The 21,893-nt window shown below is 34.4% G+C and overlaps 1 protein-coding gene across 4 annotated transcripts; it reads right to left on the reverse strand.

The window, feature by feature from the left end:
• Positions 1 to 7,210: 7,210 nt before the first annotated feature.
• On the reverse strand, positions 7,211 to 21,664 carry KLRK1 (killer cell lectin like receptor K1). 4 transcript variants are annotated; one of them, XM_087855615.1, is made up of 12 exons: positions 21,433 to 21,664; positions 21,255 to 21,344; positions 21,070 to 21,129; positions 18,071 to 18,160; positions 16,726 to 16,848; positions 15,635 to 15,741; positions 12,984 to 13,076; positions 12,481 to 12,516; positions 11,965 to 12,116; positions 11,323 to 11,426; positions 8,604 to 8,662; positions 7,211 to 7,821 (listed from the first exon to the last, which is right to left on the reverse strand). In XM_087855615.1, the coding sequence occupies exons 6-12, from the start codon at positions 15,672 to 15,674 to the stop codon at positions 7,754 to 7,756; spliced, it is 552 nt and encodes a 183-aa protein (XP_087711741.1). In that variant the 5' UTR covers positions 15,675 to 15,741; positions 16,726 to 16,848; positions 18,071 to 18,160; positions 21,070 to 21,129; positions 21,255 to 21,344; positions 21,433 to 21,664; the 3' UTR covers positions 7,211 to 7,753. The 4 variants fall into 4 exon arrangements, with proteins under 4 accessions (XP_087711741.1, XP_087711740.1, XP_087711742.1 ...); XM_087855614.1 differs by having other exon boundaries at positions 15,635 to 15,745; XM_087855616.1 differs by lacking the exon at positions 12,984 to 13,076 and having other exon boundaries at positions 15,635 to 15,745; positions 21,433 to 21,663.
• Between the last annotated feature and the right edge of the window lie 229 nt (positions 21,665 to 21,893).

Here is a 21,893-nt window from a genome sequence, read left to right on the forward strand (position 1 = left end):
GAGATAATGCTAAGCGAAATAAGTCAAGCAGAGAAAGAAAATTATCATATGTTTTCACTCATTTATGGAACATAAGAAGTAGGAAGATCAGTAGGAGAAGAAAGGGAAGAAGAAGGGGGGGTAATCAGAAGGGGGAATGAACCATGAGAGACTGTGGACTCTGGGAAGCAAGCTGAGGGCTTCAGAGGGGAAGGGGGTGGGGGAATGGGATAGACTGGTGATGGGCATTAAGGAGGGCACATATTGCATGCGCACTGGGTGTTATACGCAAGTAATGAATCACGGAACTTTACATCGAAAACTAGGATGTACTGTATGGTGACTAACGTGATATAATAAAAAATATTATTAATAAAAAAATCACATTTTTAAGACATTCAGATCTTCCTGTACCTTCAAAATAGTGTCACTTCAGTGTTATACTCATGTGTAGGTTTATATGACATGCCAGTCTCCCTTTGCCTCCTTACAGTCATATTTTAGAGGAATGAATGGTCAGGATAAGAAAATAAAATTGCCTGATAGAATGAATCCCAAGGAAAAATTGCAGTTTTGATAAGATAGAAAATAATGATTTAAAAGTGGTTATAGAAAAAAAAATAAAAGCAGTTATAGTGAGCCAGGAGATACTAACTTTGTTAGCCACACAAAGTGCAGAGTGTGAAAATGGGTGGTCTCCACTGGAGTGGAATAAATGGACAGTATTTACTTCATTCAAAAACAAGGATATTTTTCCTGCCTTTGGTCAGGCACCGAACTTGAAGTGCTGGAGATACCCAGTTGTATAAATCAAAGAATCACATCTGCTTTCATGGAGCTTACAAACTAGAGGAGAAGACAAACATTAATAAAATAACCACATTGATAAAACTATAATACAAACAAGTTCTTAGGGATTATCGGATTTTAACAAAGAACCTGATCTAGGCTAAAAAGTTAGTGAAGACTTTCCGATATTACTATATACCTATCTAGATGGATAGACCTGAGAAATGAATAATTTATTAACAAAGGAGGGAAGGGATCCAGGAGGGAAGAGTATTCCAGAGAGAAAAACAAAAAGCATGTAGGAAGGCTTTGTGTTGGAATGAAGATTAGGGTGACTGGATCCCGGAGCTGGAAAGGGAAAATGGTCTGATGCCATCCAGGAGGTGAAAGAAGGAAACAAGAAAACACAGAGTTTTCAACATTGTGAGAAAGACTGACTTCTTCAAGGTACTCTCAATTCTTTAATTCATACAAACTGCCAGAAGATGTAATAAAACAGAGAACCCAAATCTGTATACATTTATAAACAGAGTTGCTGAAACCACCAGATGACATGGGTCACAGACAAAAATTATTAGATACCTAAGGAGCACAGCTCTTCTAAAAGTAGTACAGCAAAATAAATTTCGATTTCATGCGGTAGAATTAATAGCATGAATTTAATAAAAAATTAAAATAAGTATTTTAAGAAGTCCTCATGAGATAAAGGAAAATATTGGTAATATAAAGCAGAGGCTCAATAGATAACATTTTTGCTTCCAGATAAACCAACTGTAGTCAGTAATGAAAAGTCAAAATGAGAAAAGAAGATTTTTTTAAAATAGGTTTTGAAAATGCAATTTTTTAGGTAGCAAAGATCTACGGAATGATTACTAAATGAGCCCAAATTCCAGAGCATAGAGCACAAGTCAGCAATCTGGCACTGTTGTTGTTTTTGTCTTCTTTGTGGATCAAAGCTTGGCAAAGGCAGAGAACCTATGTCTGAGGGAAAAATACTGACAAAACTTGTAGTGGTTACAATACTGGAGATTTGACAGTCCTCAGATCATCACACTTCCCACAGGCCATTTCATAGATTTTGAGACAAAATAGAGAGAAGACTGTGAAGAAAAGTCAAAAGATTCTGAGTGTTGTATGGAAGTGTGGAATCACTATATTTTACACAGGAAACTAATAGTACCCTCTATGTTAATTGACTGGACCTTTAACAAAAACTTAAAAATGAATCTAAGAAAAAAATAAACCTCTCAAAATTTTAGTTTTCAGGAAACAAGGACTAGACAGAGAAGGAGCTATAAACAAATAAAAACAGCATATGAGAGTCACGGATGGAGTCGTGAACTGGCAGTGAAGATCTACACCTTGGTCGTACCCGGCAATAATAGCTGTGTCTGAAAATAGCTAGAAGATGAGAAACTAAGTGTGTCCCTTGGCAGAAGGCCATAGCTTCAGACCAGAAAAACTAGTGGGGATTTTACTGTTCACAAAGGAAGAAAATGACAGAACTAGAGAATGATGGGATTTTAAAAACATGGTTGGTATCAAAGAAGACATCCAGATGGCCAATGGAAATGAAAAAATGCTCAACATCATTCATTATCAGGGGAACGCAAATGAAAACCACAATGAGCTATCACCTCACACCTGTCAGAATGGCTCAAATGAACAATACAAGAAACAACAAGTGTTGGTGAAGATGTGGAAATTAAAAAAGAAAAAAAAAAAAGAGATGGACCAAAATACAGGCTCTTGACTATAGAGAACAAACTGATGGTTACCAGAGGGGAGGTGGGGTGGGGGGTGGGGGAAATAGGTGAAGGGGATTAAGAGTACACTCATCACAATGAGCACTGAGTAGTGAATAGAATTGTTGAATTGCTATGTTGTACACCTGAAACTAATATAACACCTGAAACTAATATAACGCTGTACTGGAATAAAACAAAACAAAACAAAACAAAACATGCCTGGTATCGCCTTCAAGACATTTGCCAAACTCTGATGCTGTGTGTAGTCAGATGCTGAATAATTAAAAATGAAAATAAGTCAAAGGAAGAACTGAATTTCTTGTAGATTCCAAGTTTGGGATAACTCACTGTTACCAAAACTATTACTCCTTCTATTACTCTTAGTAAAGTGATCACATCCCCACCCCAACCATTTAAAAAAAAAGTAAATGGGAGCCCTTTCTGATGGAAGACAACTCATCTGGACCTCTGTGGTTCTCTTATACACAATATCTGACTTAACAATAGAACAAAATTACAAGACTATGGAAAAGGCAAGAAAATATTGTTAGTAATGAAATACAACAGACACCATGAGCACACGCACACACACGGGGTGCAAATACATGAACGATGCACATATGCAGTTACCAGACAAGGACTTTTTTTTTTTTTTCAGACTAGGACTTTAAAATAACGATAATAAATGGGTTCAGCAATGATAGAAAAACGTAGACAAAATCGATGTAATTAAGAATGTTAAGAATTTCAGCAGAAAATCTGAATCTCTAAAAACAACCAAATGGACATTCTAAAACCGAAAAGTAACATCCGACATGGAGAACTCACTGGAGAGGTTAAATGGCAGAGTGAAACAAAAGATGTAATATTGGTGAAGTCAAAGTCTGGTCAATGTAAACACACATGAATTGAAACACAGAGACAGACTAAAATAGAAAAATAAAAACAGAGAAATGGATGAACAAAATGTATTACATACTCAACAGTACAAATTTATGTGGAACTGGGCTTGCAGGATGAAAGGAGGGAAAGAACAGGACCCAACGCCCCCCCTCCCCCCCCAAAAAAACAAAATGAAACCTGGCAAACTCAGGGGATAAACAGAAACAAAACCATACCATGTCACAGCCAAATGCTGAAAGTGAAAATGAAGAAAAAGTATTAATAGTAGCAAGAAAAATAGAACAGTAAGCCCGAGCAATTTACTTCTTCTTCTTCTTTTTTTTTTTTTTTAAGATTTATTTATTTATTGGAGAGAGAGAGAGAGGGGAGAGCAAGGGGGAGAGGCAGACAGAGAGGGAGACAGAGAGTCCCAAGCAGACTCCACGCTAAGCACAGAGCCTGACATGGGGCTTGATCTCATGCCCCAGAGATCACAACTTGAGCTGAAACCAAGAGTCAGTCGCTTAACTGACTGAGCCACCCAGGCACCCCCCAAGCAATTAACTTCATAACAGAAATAGTGGAAGGCAGAATTTTGTCACTTTCAAAGTGATAAGAATAGCTGCTAAAACAATGTTACATATCCAGTAAAAGACCTTTCAAAGATTTAAGTAAAATGAACGTATTTAAGAAAAATCAAGCTTTTGCAGTTTGTCAACAGCAGCAGTTTTGATAGTAATGGAGGTAAGAAGTGGCCACTCTGATTATATGTTTATATATCTACACTTTAAAAATCCGTGTATATGTCCACTTTAAATAAATATCCATATACCAATCAGATTACGGACATATTAGACGTTGCGTAAGAGAAAAAGAAACTTCAAGGACAACTCCAAGTTTGCGTGTGTTTGTTTTAGCTTTTTATTTTGACATAATTTTATACTTACAAAAAGCCCGCAAACGTTGTACAAAAGATTACTCTACACCCTTCATGCTGACTACTTAAATGTTAAAGTGCTATTATATTTACTATATTCTTCCCTCTCTCTATCTTCCTGGGTCCCCTCCTCCTCCTCCCTCTCAATGTCTGTCTTTTTGTCCAACAAATCTGGAAGGTTATCTGTCAACTTCCTTTCAAAAGTGGGTTGAAGTTGCCTTCTTGCAGGAACTATTGGTATTGTTAATAGGCAGGCCATTATTCACCTTGAACTAATTTAAATAAATTTTTTTTAAATCTGAAAATGTCTTTATTTTGCCTTCATGTTTAAAAATACTTTCATTGGGCATAGCCTTTTAGAATTTACATTTTTCTTTCAACGTGTTATTTTTTAATTTAAATTTTTTTAAATTTAAATTCAATTAACCAAGGTTGAATGTATCCTTTTGGACTTGGCTGTTAGGAAGGCTTTGGGCTGTAAACTAACATGAGGCCTCATTTGTTGTTATAAATATTCAATAGAGATTTTTATTTTCTCCATCTTACCAGAGGTCAAGACTAGTACAGGGAGGCAAAACTTTACATCCACCAATCTTAAGTTTTCAGGTGGGTCTGTCTCTTGAACAAAAAGAAAGATTAGCAAGAGAAAAACAGTTTTTTTTTTTTTTTAAGATTTATTTATTTGAGAGAGGGGGGTGACAGCGGGAGAGGGAGAGAAATCCTTAAGCAGACTGGGCAGTAAGCGCAGAGCCCCACATAGGGCTCATCTCACGACCCTGAGATCTCCACCTGAGCGGAAGCCAAGAGTCAGAGCTTACCCCACTGAGCCACCCAGGTGCCCCAAGAAAAACAAGTTTATTAACTCGGCACATGTCACACTGGTTAATCCTAAAACAAAGCATAACTCAAAGCTACAGCTTAGAAATGCAGCTTACATAGCATCGTCAGCAAGAACAGAACATTTGTAGAGAAATGATAGAATAAAGACAAACAATGTAAAGCTTTCAAGGGTGGTGAATCACGGGGAGGTAACTGTATGGAAGGAAGGCGATAGAGTCGAGTTTGTTTGCAGATTCCCCTGGTGCCCGTCTCCGAGCTAAGAGTCTATCTTCAGTAAAAGAATTTCTGTCCTGCCTTTAAGCAGAAAAGGGAGGTTAAAGGGATATAACTTTTCCTGTGTCTTGTTCTCTTTCCTCCCTCTCCTCCCTTGTCTTCGTCTACTTTCTCCTCCTCCTCCTCTTTTTTTTCTTTTCTTTCTTTTTTTTTTTTTAGTGATAAAAGGAAATCACCATAGTTCCCTCCCTACCCCCAGGTTTATTGAGATACAATTGACATATAACATTGTGTAAGTTTAAAGTGTACGACTTGATTTGATACACGTATACATGCAAAATGATTAGCACAATAAGGTTAGTTAACAAATCCAGCGCATCCTGTAATTAGCATTTTATGGTTGTGGTAGGGTGAGAACATTTCACATTACTGTCCTGAAAACTTTCAAGTATACAGTCCAGTATTGTTAACTTTAGTCACCGTGCTGTACAGTAGATCCCCAGAATTTACTCATTTTATAATTGGAAGTTTGTACCATGTGACCAACGTCTCCCAATTTCCTGAATTTCTTAGCTTCTGGCAACAACTATTCAACTCTCAGTTTATACGAATTCAGCTTTTTTACATTCTACGTATACGTGAAATCATATGGTATTTTCTTTCTGTGTCTGCCTAATTTCACTGAGCGTAATGTCCTCTAAGTTCATTTCATATTGTCACAAATGTCAGGATCTCCTTCCCTTTTGTGGCTGAATAATTATTCCATTATGTGACATATGTCACATTTTCTTTACCCATTCATCTGGTGGTGGACATTCAGGTTGTTTGCATGTCTGAGCTTTGAAAACAAGAATGCAGTGAACATGAGGTGCGGATATCTTCGAGACAGTGATTTCAAGCTGCTTCTTAATTGTCTTGAGCTCAAGATAATTTCATCAGAGGCATATTTGGGGGTGACATATTCTGTTTCGCTTCACCAGAAAGGGTCCATGTTACTATTTCCTGAAAAGTAGGTTTTATTTGTTATTTTTTATATGAGATTGTAGCCGTGGAGTGTTCCAGGTTTGGAAAGATAACTTGTTTCTGACCCTTTAGGTAAGGTGCCCCGAAGCTTTATCTTGTGTTTTCAGGGCTCCATGACAATAATCAAAACAGAAACTAAGGTTCCCCAAGTTTATTATAGACTCTCAGAATGAATGTCCATTTCTATGGTTGCTTTTCTCTTGGGAATCCCATTTTCACTGAATTGTGAGATTCCACAGAGTTTTTACCATCTGGTTGGTTTAGCAGTGTTTTCCCTAAGCTGTGATACATTATACAACAATGTTATAAAATGTTTTATTTTATTATTTTTAGTGCCATCTAAAGGCAGGCTATTTTCCCTTCCTTAATTCCAGAAACAGAAACACAGTCCAATTTATATTGCTTTATTTTTTCAAAGCAAACACTTGCTATGGCTTAAATATTTGATAATAAAATCTTAAAACAAATGTAACTAACTGTTAAATTTTGTTAGTTTTGAGTGGTGCATATTACAACTTTACACAAAAATTTAAAAACTAATTTAGACTAACATATTCCTCAGTCCTTGATTGACTATGTAGAAAATAAATAATTTTCTCCCTGGCATTTTATACTAATTTTCCTCCAAAATGCTGTTCAACCCACTTCTTCATGCCCCTCACAAAACACACAAATGGCAACTACACTTAAATAAAAACCACAATTATAATGAGGAGCACAAAGCTCCACGTGATTTAGCCTCTGCTTCTCTCTCCTCCACTTCTTCGGCTCCTGTCTTCTCCATCATTCTGCTCTGATCAAATTGGCTTTTTTTTTTTTTGTAATTGTTTTGTTTTGCAATTTTTAAAAATTTGAGTATAGTGCACAGACAATATTACATTGGTTTCAGGTAAAGAAGCAACCTGAGTGTCCATCAATAGATGAATGGGTAAGGAAGAGGCGGTACGTATGTACAATGGAATATCGCACAGCCCTCAAACAAAGGAGGAGATTGTGCCATTGAGACGACATGGATGGACCTGGAGGGTATTAGGCTAAGTGAAATAAGTCAGACTGAGAAAGACAAATACCATACAGTTTCACTCATACATGACACCTAAGACAAACAAAAAAACAAACGAAAAGCAGGATCAGTCGTATAAGCACAAACTTGCTTTCTTTAGAGTCATAGACTCTTCCAACTTCTACACATTTGCAAGGAGTATTCCATTTGCTGAGAGTTCTGTTAGCCTTATGATTTGCCCAGACAACTTCTGGTCACTCTGCAAGTTTCCACTCAGATGTCGTTTTCCCCTTGAAGCCTGGAAAGTCCTCTTCAAACTCGATTCTTTATTTTTCTGTGTTATGTAGTAGTTAGTGCCATATTCTTACTGTGAGGAGTAATTCCACTTCTGCCAAACATCGCGTGTACTGCAGTAAAATAGTAGTGGCATTTTGAAATTTTGAGAGTATATTTGTTGATATTTCAACTTTTATTTTGAAAACTTCTAAATATAGCCAATGTAATGAGCCCTCATATACCCTTCACCCAGCTTTAGATTTATTTAATTTTCAAAATTTTTGAGTTTGAAAGGTTCTAAAAGCCTTCTTAGTGTAATATTTGTGCACATTTAATAAAATTGTAGTTTGAAGTTTCATTTAACCCTGGGTTTCATCAACAGTTTATTAAATATAAAAAGGAAGCTGTTCATTACTAGAAATTTTACAAAAATTAAACAAAACATTCTTATAGAAGATAAATTCTTAAATTATTGGCCTTTATTCCCCTACAAGGTTATTTTTTGTGTCAGATCATTGACAGAAAAATAATTCAATAACTATTGGTGGAATTTTCTTCTGGAAGTTTTCTTCTTGGAGAACATTCAAAGAATGGCTTATTTTTTTCAAAATATTTTATTGTTATTTATTTGACATAGAGCGAGAGAGAGAGAGAGAGAGTGAGAGCTCGAGCAGGGGGAGGGGCAGAGGGAGATGCTGGCTTCCTGCAGGGAGCCTGACTTGAGGCTCAATCCCAGGAACCTGCAATCATGACCTGAACGGAAGGCAGATGCTTAACTGACTGAGCCACCCTTGTGCCCCAAGAATGGCTTCTGTGTTTTTGAATTCTTTATATTTTTTATAAATCATAAGCTTTTACACAATCCTCTGCATGCAGATGTATGTGTTTGGAGATAAACAGTTTTCAGTGTAACCTTTAAAACTTGATCCATAAACTGCACAGGTTCCATTCTGCATTTCAACCATTGTTAATCTAGATTAGAAAGAAAGACAAATTATATTTGTGACTTTATTCATACATAAATATAAAAATGCAATAAAATATATTTAAGTATAGGTATTGAAATAATATCATTTCCAAAGGTTTTAGGACCGTACCTGGTCTTTCTTAAAGATGTGCAAAATATAGCCAATGCAGTTATAAAAGCAAAAGCTTCATTCTATTATAAATTATATGCCACTATTTTATTTCCACATTGGAAATTGGTCAATTTAGGAAGTCTGGAATCTCTTGATATACGTACCTGAGTGAAATGAAAGTTTTTAAATTTTTTTTTCAGCAAATAGATTAGAAATGAATTTAGAATTCGATGTAGAAGTCAGCAGATGTCATGTTTTATGCAAAAATAAACAATGTTCTTTGGATATATGCAACTTTACTTGGTAAGGAAATAAAAATTTTAAAATTGTCTTACATATTAAATATGTCTGTGTGTGTATATATATAAATATATGCACACATACGTAAATATAAATACATATGTGTATGTGTGTATAGGCATTTCATGTAGAGGTAGTTATATCCGTTTATCTATTTTGCCTTGGAATCTGGTGGTCTGTTTTCTGCCAAGAACAGGTGGGAAATAGAAGATCAAGGAAAGAGTGAAGATGCATCAGAGTGAATCTGAACAATAAAATAAAGACAGACCATGGTCTGATAGTTTGTACTCAAAAGGACAAGAGAAGAAACTCAGTCCATATAGAGACCACTAGCTACTATAGGAGAAAAAAAAAAAAAAGAAATTTTTAGTTATTTCTCTTAGTTGGTCTCAATCTATGCACATTAGAGTCTCATTTTTAAATATCACTTTGTTGTTGTATTCCTTCAGTTTCCGTGTGTGTTTTCCCATATCATTTGTATCCCATGTCTGCCAGAGTACTGATTATTCTGGATTGTACTCATTTGCTTATAATGATATCTCTAACTGAAGTGTAAAGCCCTTGAAGGAGTTGTGTCTTATTCATCTCTGTCATTATCTCTGCATAGTTCCGGGAAATTCAGTAACACTCAACAAATACTTATCACATGCATAAACTGAAACTTATTTTGCTAATTGTTTTGCTTTTGCTTCTAAAACAAACATTTCCACTTGCAGTGTGGAAAATATTGAGTTAAGGTGATACAAATTTTATTAGTATTTCTAGAGAATAAACTGCTTTTTGTCAAAAATAAAATCTCAAGCCATACAGAAATGAGGTCATCCCAGATCAATTCTAAGGTGTACTGGGGCCTCCAAATTCCAAATATATAATGAGGTAGGAGGGTATGTAGTACCTGTTACAATAAATATAAGGGGAGATACGAAAGAAGGAGACAGCAGTAAAAGGTTATGCATTGATTACTACCAACTAACCATTAGAGAAGCAAAGTAAACTTCAAAATCAGTAAGAGGAGATTTTTTAAAAAAGATTTATTTATGTTAGGGGGCAGGGAGGAGGGGCAGAGGGAGAGAATCTTCAAACAGACTCCCCTCTGAGCATGGAGCTCAGGGCAGGGCTTGATCGCATGACCCATGAGATCATGACCTGAGCTGAAACCAAGAGTGGGATGCCCAACTGACTGAGCCACCCAGGTGCCTTGAGAAGAGATTTTTAAAAAGTCATTTAATGATAATTCTGTCTGTAGAGTAAGAAAGACATTTATTTGAATCCCTATCAGAACTATTACTCATTTTATAGCTTAGGTGAATTATTATGCACTCTAAGCCCTTTTCCTTACCAGCAAAATTAGGTTAAAAATGACCCCTGTTATAGAGGTTTTTAAGAGTCCTCAATGAAAAGATACATATAAAGTGTTTAAAACTGTGTCTGACAGAAAGAAAGCAGCTAATTCACTCGACATTAGCATTCATGTTGTTGTGATGTTTTTATTGTGTACTACAGAATTAGAGTTTCAAATACGTAAAATAAAGAATTTGAAATAATTAAAAACTTTTACAGTTATATGCAGGAAAAGCACCAGTTAACTTTATCCCAATTTCAATTTGCTTAATGTATTTGTAATTGCAGTGTGTCTGAGGGAGAGGAAAGAGAAATGAAGGGGGGGGGCATTTGAAGAAATAATGGTAGTAAATTTTCTAATTTTGTTTGAAAATTATAAACTCATAGATCCAAGAGTCTCAACAAAACACAAGCATAAGAAATTTAAAAAAAAAGAAAACCCTAATCCAAGGCATATTACAACCAAATTTCTCAAATCCAGTCACAAACAAAAACTATTAAAGTAGCCAGAAGGAGGGAAAAAGATATATTATAGGGTGGCTAAATGGATTAAAAATGTGATACATCGACATGCTGTCTGCAAGAGACTTACTTTACTTTGAGGACACACAGGCCAAAAGTGAATGGACGGAATATTCATTTTGCATATTGTATGCAAAAGATAACCAAAAAAGAGGGGGTGTGGCTATAATTATATCAGTCAAAATAGATTTTAAGTCAAAATTAGTCATACAAGACAAGAATGTCACTGTATTGTAAAGGGGCCAATTAATCAAGAGGATAAAACAATTTAGGTCCTCAGAGAGTTTTGTTGAATCTGTTAGAATCTGGCCTTGTGTGAAGTAACATGAATGAACGTAGGGACAGCTTAGAAACAAATCCACAAATAGACACCTACTGCTACAGACTTACTGGTTCGGCAAGAGAATGGTGCCATCTTCCCACTGCCAAGATCCATTTTCTGGAGTTTGTATTAGTCCCAGCCAATGATATGACTTCACCAATTTAAAGAAATCCTGTTCAAGACCACAAATAAAATCAGTGCCCAGAAGGTTAATTAATACAAGGCCATAATCCTTTAATCATTTTTTCCCCACACTTGAGGAAATGTATTCTGTCCTCTAGCCTAATTCTGACTTAAACACTGTACATAATACCTTCAATTTCTCTGCTTTCTTGTTTTTCTTTTTTTAATTTTAAATTCTATAGATTTTATCTATTTGAGAGAGAGAGAGAGAGCAAGCACATGAGAAAGAGAGAGAGCACAAGTTGCGGGGAGGGGCAGAGGGAGAGGGAGAAGCAGACTCTCCACTGAGCAGTGGGCCTGACACAGGGCTCCACCCCAGGACCCTGGGATCATGAGCTGAGTGGAAGGCAGATACTTAACCGACTAAGCCACCCCGGCGCCCTGTGCTTTCTTATTTTTGATGCAGAAAGATTTAGGGTGGATATCTGAGTCTTAGTGCCTCTCTTATGTCTCAGGTTCGTATTCCGGTGAGTCGCCTCACATGTTAGGACTGAATATAGGAAGGGAAATTAAAACAAATACTCAACCTGATCCTCTCTGCTGTATATCTTCAGGAGACTAGAATTTTGAGAAATACAAGAAGCTTGGCTCTGGTACCAGCTTTTGCTCTCGTTAAAAAATTGGTAGCAGTTATTTCTATAACATACCCAGTTTTTAGGACATGGGCCACAATAACTTTCTAGAAAGAGAAATATATTATTAGTTCTGTACAAGTCTGAGCATTGTAGAAGATTTTGTCTAGACAGGTTAAATACTCATTTATTGTAACTCTAACATTCCAGATAAACCAATTTGATCATCTTCAATGACGTCTCTTTATACATTTATATACAGAGAGAGATGCCAAAACTAAGTATCTTCTGCTTTTTAGAAGTACTCTTTCATTGTTAAAAAATAAAAAAAAAATTGGAATGTTATGGATTATGGACAAGAATTAATCATTTTCTTATACATTCTCTTGTTAACAACATTGGATACATGCCTATACTCAAGAATGTATTCATGTAATTTGTGTTTCAAAATATTAGAAAATTTTCACTTACCTTGCAAAGAAATTGGAGCTTCTTGGTTGAATAATGCTATTAAAATAATCATTAAGAGGAGCTATTAAAATAATCATTAAGAGGATTAAGAGGTACAAACTTCCAGTTATAAAATAAGTAAGTCATGAAGATGAAAAGTACAGCATAAGTAATATACTCAATAATATTGTAATAACATTTGATAGTGACAGACGGTGATTACACTCATCATTGCGAGCATTGAGTAATGTATAGAATTGTCAAATCACTATGTTGTACATCTAAAATTATTTTAACATTATATGTAAAACACAGTTCAACAATAAAAAGTCAAAATTATTAAAAGGTTATTAGTAACCTAGTCCTAGCAAAAGTAGCTGACACATTTTTACACTCACTAATAGCAAAAACATAAGGACACATACAATATTGCTAGTTTATGTCTCTGTGCTTCTGAATACTAATCGAAGTCATGCATTGCAATCATCAGATCGAGAATGCTTTACTTCTCTACTATCACTTACAATGTATGATTAGGGCACCGCATATCATTACCATTATAATGAAATGGATCCCCATAGCTATAGCAATGGCACGGGCCATGAAAAATGCAGATACTGTAAAAAAAAAAAAAAAAAGTGAGAAAGAATAGAAAATAAGGGTTAAAAAGTTTTGGTATGCTCGTGTTTGATATAAACGTTATGAGAGTTTTTTATGGGAGGAGTGATATTGGTACTTTTACTTTATTATTTTTCTCAGAACAAGTAAAATAGGTACCTTGTAAGTGTTTTAAAAAAGAGAGAGAGAGAGACTATAGAAATGCATATTCCCTCCTATTTCTCTCTAAAAGTTCTCCAGTTCCCTCCCTAGGATAAATCATGGTTATAATTTTTGATTTTTTTTTTTTTATGGTGCTACAGTAACAAATACAGACCGTTTCCTTCAATCCCTTTTTAAAAACACGTTGAAGAAACTGCGGAAAATATTTCCTGATTTTTTTTTTTTCGCTTAAGAAAATATCTTAGTGATTATTCTATATCATGTCTTATAAAGTCAAAATTTATTTTTTACAGAGATTTTTTTTTAAAGATTTTATTTATTTATTTATTTGACAGAGAGAGAGAGACAGCCAGCGAGAGAGGGAACACAAGCAGGGGGAGTGGGAGAGGAAGAAGCAGGCTCATAGCGGAGGAGCCTGACGTGGGGCTCGATCCCATAACGCTGGGATCACACCCTGAGCCAAAGGCAGATGCTTAACAACTGCGCCACCCAAGCACCCCTAAAGTCAAAATTTTATAAATGGCAGTTTTCCTTGTATTTCATTGGTATATGGACAAAATCTATTGACAGACTTTTAATTTTTTCCAATGTGTATTTAAATTGTTTCTTAGTTTTGCTATTAGATATAATAATATGAATAACAGTTTATATACACATGTGCATATTTTTGAGTTCCTCTCTAAGAGGATTTCTAAGAGAAATCTCTTAGTAATTGCTGAGTCAAAGGGAATTTGCATTTAAAATTTTTGTAATGATTAACATTTTCAGTCCAAAGAAGAAATACCAGTTTGTGTAATACCAAAAATTAATTTAAAACCTTGTTTGCTCACATCTTCCCTGCACTAAATATTATTCACATTTTAAAATGTATGTCTTATAAACAATATTTTTAATTTTAATTTTATTTTTCCTGTTATGAATAAGATTGGGCATCTTTTACTATGGTTAAATAATGTTTTTATTTTATTTCTCTGAGAATTTTCTTGTTTGTATTGAGTAGCTCGTTCCTTTTTTACTTTTTGGGTTAGGGATATTAGTTTATTTCTCACCATATGTTTTGCAAACACAAACCTCAGATATTTCTGTTTTAACATTATGAAACTTTGGGGGTGCTGAAATGCGTAATGGTTGACTTGATCAAATTTTCCTTTGTGGCTGCTTTTTTTTTTTTTTTTTTGGATATGAATAAAATGTCTCCATTATTCTGAGTTTATAAAGTATACTACACTCATGTGTCGTCATGTTATATGGTTTCCTTTTTTATTTGACCTATTTGGGGTGTGTGTGTGTGTATGTGTGTGTATGTGTGTAATAAATAAGGGAAGAACTTAAATTTATAATTTTTTTTCCAAATGGGCACTGAACTTTTCTAACATCATTTACTGAATAAATCAATGTGTTCTCATTGATATGAAATACCACCTTTAGCATGTAATACATTCATATTTGTATTTTCATTTATCCCTATATTCTTTGTGTGTTTTGTATTCAAACTATATGTAAAATTCCCTTGGTTTTATAATATGCTTGAGTTTTTCACAGTACCCACAATTGTATATTACATTTCTCTTTCAGAATAACTTGGCTATCATTACACTTTATATGTACCTTAAGAACTTTAAAAAAAGAGAACTTTAAGCTTTTCAAGAACCTGTACGTTTAAAATATGGTAACTGATCTTTCAATAGAGTCACATTAAATGCATAAATATATGTAGATAATTTATATCTTTAAAATGTCTTTTCCCATTATGCATGTCTTATTTTATGTTCATCAATATAACTTTAAATTAATAGGTTTACTCATTTTCAATTAAAAAGTTTATTTCTGTCTTTTAAAAAAAATTTTGGTCTCATATATATGGCATTTTTGTTTCATCACAATTTTCTTGTTTTTGTAGTTAGTAAGGCAGTTGATTTTTACATCTTATTTTCAGTCAAGTCCTCATATCAGATTTCCTTATTGTTTGTAATATTTTTGGGTGAAGCTTTTGAGGCCTTTTTAATCTTTTAAATTACAATTTTTTGCAAATAATGTTAATTTTGCCTTTTTGTTCTAATTTCATATCATTTGCTTTTTTCTTTTTCTTGGTTATTCATGTTGGCTAGCACCAGCAGACAAATTAATCAAATTGTTGCTTCTTCTAACTCCAAATCCTTATGCTGTCACTATTTCAGGCTACCTCAAACTGTGAAAGATTTTACTTTAGGTAGTTAATGAAACAAAGGAGGAAAAAAGCTTTAAAGTTTTTGAAAACTCCTTAAAATAGAACATGAGATGAACATAAGTGAATCAGAGTAATTTGTTTTCTTAGGCCTTGTATGCTTGTATCAAATTCTGGCTATCTTAAAATTATACACAGGCCAATCTGCACATTGATGTGCAAAACACATACCCATATTGTGACGAGCCCACTGATCTTGGATCAACTTCATTGCTTGATTATGACTGTTTATTTACTCCAGAGATGAATCCAAAATCATCATTTTGAAGATGACATATCTTCCTTAGAAAAACAAAAGTACAAAAATATCTTTCCCATTCATTTATATAAAGGGGAAAAATGAAAATAAAAGTTCATACAAAGCCAGGCAAAATTAATTTTTTACATTTCTCTTGCTTATAAAATAATAAATAGTTATTTCAAAAATATAATGGGTGTTTTTAATTCGTGTACATTAAGCTACTTAATCAAAAATATTTTCCATCACTGATCTTGAATGACAACACGTATAGTTTTCTATTTACAGTTATTTTATTTGGTGACAATTTTTTTTTGGCAAGGCAAATTTGGGTAAGATATATTAAATTTTTGTATGTTTGTTCCTAGTACATAGTAATTCAACTTCTGTCCATATTATCATCATTATCACCATCATCACCATCATCATCATCATCATCTACAAGTTATCATCATTATTAGCAAAAAAATCACGTTTTATTTATATAGTAACATCTTTAAGTGTCTAGAAGAGCTCTCAGCGAGAAATGGCTATTTAATAAACATACGCATTGCATAGATTTAAAAAAAACTGTTTCATATTTGACAATGGTAGTAGGAAGTAACAACATGTTTTTTCATTTTGTAAATAAGGTTGTGTATCACAGAGGGTAAGTGCCCTGCACAAGAGCAGAAAACTCCCAAGTGTGAATTCAAGTGGAAATTCAATCCTCTAATCCCAAATGTAGATTTATTCTTCTAGTTTTGTTTAATGACAAGACTCCATCTTATAGCAACATCATAACATCTTATTCTTCAGTAAATATATCCTGCCTACTCACCATTGAGTACAGTGAAAACCAGTATATACCTCAGAAGTAAGAAGCATTCCCTGACCTCTGTAATTCTATTCACACACTTAAGAAGCAATTATAATTACCTTATGGTGTAAATATTTTTGGAAACTTTCTTGAGTTTGAAACCTCAAGAATTTCTCATTTCTTGAATAACAGTTGTTAGAAACACAAACACACACAGAAACACACCTGATAAAAGAAGGAAAGTCTTGATTCTTGTGGATAAAATCTCCTACACAACTGAAAAATTAAGCCATGTCCTGAGTTATCACTTGAGAACGCAAACTAGAGATGTACGGTCAATTCTGATTCCTGAGAAAGATATGACAAATGGTATTGTAATCTCATCTTGTGAAAAAGCATAGCACAAACCACACTACTTCCACTTTATCACAGCACAGAAAATTCCACTGAGTGGTGAAATAAAAGTGAGGTGTTAACATGATTTTATGACTTAAATGATCAATTCAGTGATAAGAAGTTTCCTAGAGTTTTGAGGAACAAATGGTGAGATTAGATAATCTCTTTCTGAATTAAAAGTGAGAAATTGTTCTAAAATAGGGTTGCAAGTGCTGTGTGGGGGAACAGAAAGAAAACTAAGTTAACTTCATAAACATCTTGTGCACATGCTGCTGTAAATTTGAATGGAATCAAGTATGCTGCATCATGAAAGTTGGAACTATAGAAGGATATCTTACATATATATACACATAAGTATATGCACCACACAAGTGCATACAAGTATATAGACATATATGTGTACACACATGACCTTCTAATTATAAAAATATAAAGTGCATGCAAAATAAAAGTTCTGTAATGAACCATCATAGGCCTAGCTTCAACAATAGTCAGGGTGTGGTTAGTATGACTTCATTTATGATATATGTGGTGTCTCACACCCATCTCTGCTCCTATTAAATAGGCCCTTTTCTCTACTTTCCTTGTGAACATCACTCATTATATTACTGTCTATTTCTCAGAACATTAGCACTAAATCTTATGCCAGAATAGCAATATAATCAACTAATGTCTTAGTGTTCTGGTTTTTAGCTACTCATAATTTTTGTTACATTAAAAAATGATAAAGAAGACTGCCACACCCAATGGGAGCCTGAGGAGAAAGGGGAACCCTCTTGCACTATTAGTGGGAATGCAAACTGGTACAGCCATTCTGGAAAACTGTAGGGCATTTCCTCAAAAAGTTAAAAATAGAGCTATCCTATGACCCAGCAATTGCACTACTAAGTATTTATCCAAAGGATACAAACATAGTGATTTGAAGGGGCAACTGTACCCAAATGTTTAAAGCAGCAATGCCCACAATAGCTAAACTGTCGAAGGAGCCGAGATGCCCTTCAACAGACGAATGGATAAAGAAGATGTGGTCCGTCCATATATACAATGGAATATTACTCAGCCATCAGAAAGAACGATTACCCAACATTGCAGCAACATGGACGGCACTGGAGGAGATTATGCTAAGTGAAATGAGTCAAGCAGAGGAAGACAGTTATCATATGGTTTCACTCACTTGTGGAACATCAAGCTGTTTTCTGAACTCTCCTTCATGGGAATAATTGCCAGCTCATTAAGGAATATCCTAGTGTAATAAAAGTAATTTCTGCAAAAACAAGCAAACAAACAAACAAAAAGCTTCCCGTACGGATAACACAAAAGCCAAGTAGTTTTACAGGAGAGAAATAATAAACTTTTGAGAAAAAGATCATTATAATTTATGCAAACTCTTCTAGATGGTATAGATAGAAGAAAATAGTTATTTCTTTCACTAAAAGTAGAATTAATTACCCTGGTGCCTAAATTAGATGAGAATATGTTAAGAAAGGAAAAAGGAAAGTCAATCTCATTTATGAAAATTGTTGCAAAATCTTAAAACAGTGCTAAACCAAATCAAAAGTGTATAAAACTCATATAGGTAATTAAATTGAGTTTATTTCATGATAATACCAATAGTTTGCCTTTGAAAGAAAAATTATTAAGTGTAATTTGCTATAAACAATAGGCTAAAGAAATAGAACACGACTCCATTAAGGTGGAAAGCACATTTGCTAAAATTCAACACCTTTTCATGATAAAAATGATCTTTAACATACATATGAGAGAACTTATGCTTGGAGATATTAATAGTCTTTTAGAAATCAATGAAAGCAAACAATCACTAATATCACTTCTTTTCAATGTCATTGTGAAGATTTTTCAGCACATTTAAGACCACCAGAAGAAATTAAAGAGATAAGGACTTAAATATTTTTTTTCTGATGATATGTTCATCTACATTATTGGGGTGGAAGACATTTTTCTGCCCTATGGTCCTTTTAGTTGAACTTAGAATCAAATTGACTTGAGACAGACCAACAGGAGGAAATCAAATTTAATAGGCATATGGGGAATCCACAGACACAAATTCTGAAGACAACTAGGCAACATGAAACTTACATGAGTAAAGGAGAGAGGGGAGGGCCTGAGATACAGAAGGGAGAAAGCTCATTAGCAAGAAAGTAAAAGGAGATGTTTGAAAAACAAGGCTGCCTTATTATGTAGATAAGTTCCTTAGGTAAAGGAGAGTCTCTGCTAATACCTTTCTTCTTGGCACAGCTTCTCTTTTCCAGTGTAAATTCAGGCGTTTGAAGGGGGAGACATAGAGCTCTTCCTGTATCTGCTGGGTGTTTACTTTTACTCTTTTTTTTTTTAATTAAGTAAAATCTATGCCCAACATGATGCTTAAATTCATGATCCTGAGATCAGGAGTCACAGGGGTTTTGATTATTTTTAATTCAAAATAATCTCTATGCCAAAGTGGCCCATCTTGGGGCTGCCTGGCCTGGGCCTCTACAACATAGAAAATAAAAAATAATTTAATGACCAGTTAATAGAAATAATATTAGTATAACTGAATGTAGCATTAACTTGCAAAAACTATTACATTGAATATCATCTATAAACAGAAAAAAATTAATCTTTAGAAATATATCATTGACAATAACAATAGAGACTCAGTAAGGTGCTTATGAGCAAATCTAACAGAAATAGAGAAGATCTACATGGAACTTACATAACTTATATGACATTTCTTTAAAACCCTAAATTTTGATGAAACTACTGGACCTTAAAAAGATGTCAATTAATCCTAAAATGTTTCAGAGAATTAAGTATTCCAATTAATATCCTCAGTTTTATTGTATAATTTACAAAATGAGATCCTAAATATTCATAAATTGCAAAAGCCATTAGTCCTATCACTATTGCAGAAGAAAAGGTGGGGGACTTGTCCTACTGGATATTAAGACCTTGTTTAAAGCTCTGTTAATTAAGACAAAATGAGAGAAGAGCATAGACAAAGCAGACAAACTGAAAAAGAGAAAAGATACAGATAAGGACAAGTTATGTGCACAGATGAGAAAAGTATATGAAGTAGCATTGCAGATAAAGTAGAAAATGAGATACCATTAAATAATTAATGCTGAAAAATCGTTTATAACAATATAAAAATGTAATATTTGATCTTTACCATATATATGTGTATATATGTGTATGCATATATATATATGCAGAAGAATTAGGAACTTAAACACACACCCTCCGCACTGGACGTGGAGCTTGCTTAAGGTTCCCTCTCTCTTTCTCTCTCCCTCCGCCCCTCCCTTCCCTGCTTGCACTCTCATCCTCTCTAAATAAAAAGAGAGAGAGAGAGAAAGAAGTAAATGCATGCAAGTTGATACCAATTCATAAGATTGACTCAGGATGCATTTTATTTATATTCATTTATTCAGAATATTGGGAAAAATATAAAGTAAGATAATTTAAAAAAATACATAAAATTTTAAGAAACGTAAAGTTACTAAACTCAAAATTCCTAAAGCTATAGTCAGGAAGGAAGGCAAGCTATATGTGGTCATACGTTTCAGGGCTGGACAGTAAACAAGTTTGCTCAACACACTTTTTTTAGTGACTACTATTTGCCAGGCACTTTTCTAGGCCTTGGGAATGCTGAAGTGAACAATCTCAACAAAATTTCCTGCCCTCTTGGAGTTTATATTTTAGAGGAGGTGATGGAAAATGCACAAATAACTATGAAACAAGTTCAAGAATAAACAAGATAAGCAAATATAGAGCAAGTTGGAGAAAAGAAGAAGAATGGTATATTCTGACATTCTCATATCGATAGTCTTTTCAGGTAATCGACATTTTCCATTGACTATTATACATAAAATTAGATCTATAATTAGGAAATGTAAGCTGATATTTTCTTACAATCACAATTGTACAGTTGGTTTATGAAAGGAAATGAATGGATGCTCAAATGTGGGCTTTTTAGGAGGAAATCTAAATCACATTTGCCTGAAGTGTCATTTTTACGTTAGTAGCATAAGAGTTAATCAAATTGTGTGTCTCTTAAATAAAGATCGAGAAGAAGAGGTAGGAATAGGGTATACACAGCATCTAATTAGTCTACTCATTTCATTTTGTTCAAATAGGCACTTTTAGCCCTGTGAGGGAGTTATAAAAACATACCTGTGAGTTCAGTTTCACGAGAAGCTAGGCACGGAAGCTCTGTGTTACATATAAAGGCTCCTAAACAAACCGACAGAGTGAAGACAAGATTCTTAAAGAGGCATATTCTAAAGTGAGGCCAGGATGGTGAATTTAAAAAAATAAATAAATAAAAGGGAGGGGAAGAGTTAAAAAAAAAAACTTACTTGTATAAAGAAATAATATAAATGCAGACATTCCAATTTCTTCCTTGATGCTGAGCACATATCCACTGTGCATCCGTCGTGTCAGAACATCTGTTGAGGATTTGCTGACATTAGTGATGCTTTGGTGATACATAAAACTACAAAAGGATGTGATGTAATTTTCAGAAAACATACTTACTAATACATGAAAAAAACCAACACCACCAACAAAAATGTATGCAGAAATGATCATTCGGTACAAAAAATAAATGTATGGGCTTCACATGGGCTTATTTACTCTACCTCTTAAAACTATTAGGGAAAGAAAGTTACGATGCTTTGCAAACAGCCTGGGTTCAAGTCATTTAAAAACACCCACCACCACTTCAACAAACTATTTAGAAACTACTTTTGTTATATGAGAATAACCACCCACCAAGACCTAATCAACTGGCCTTCTTGGCCAGTAAGCTACACGTTCATGGGCTCACATGGCCTGAGTGCATATTAAGCTCTTCCTGTGTACCGTAAAGGGAGGAGGTGTTGAGGCCACAGTGCAACTTTGTGGTGAGAAAAAGTCCTCTGGGGCAGGATGCTCACTTGAAGCTGTGACACTGAACCTGGATGTGGTCAGAGGTATATGGTGGGCAGTTGCCCAGA

Source organism: Ursus americanus, chromosome 25 (assembly GCF_024610735.1).
Source record: "Ursus americanus isolate L20-20 chromosome 25, mUrsAme1.1.p, whole genome shotgun sequence".
NCBI classification, from domain to species: Eukaryota; Metazoa; Chordata; class Mammalia; order Carnivora; family Ursidae; genus Ursus; species Ursus americanus.

Excerpts from the sequence above, each read along its gene's own strand:
- KLRK1 (XM_045781351.2), bottom strand. The coding sequence starts at position 15,674 with ATGAAGTTGATCCAAGATCAGTGGGCTCGTCACAATATGG. Across the intron at positions 13,077-15,634 it reads GTGGGCTCGTCACAATATGG|TATCTGCATTTTTCATGGCC; the intron begins GTATGTGTTTTG and ends TTTTTTTTACAG. Across the intron at positions 12,517-12,983 it reads CGGTGCCCTAATCATACATT|CATTATTCAACCAAGAAGCT; the intron begins GTAAGTGATAGT and ends TTATTTTAATAG.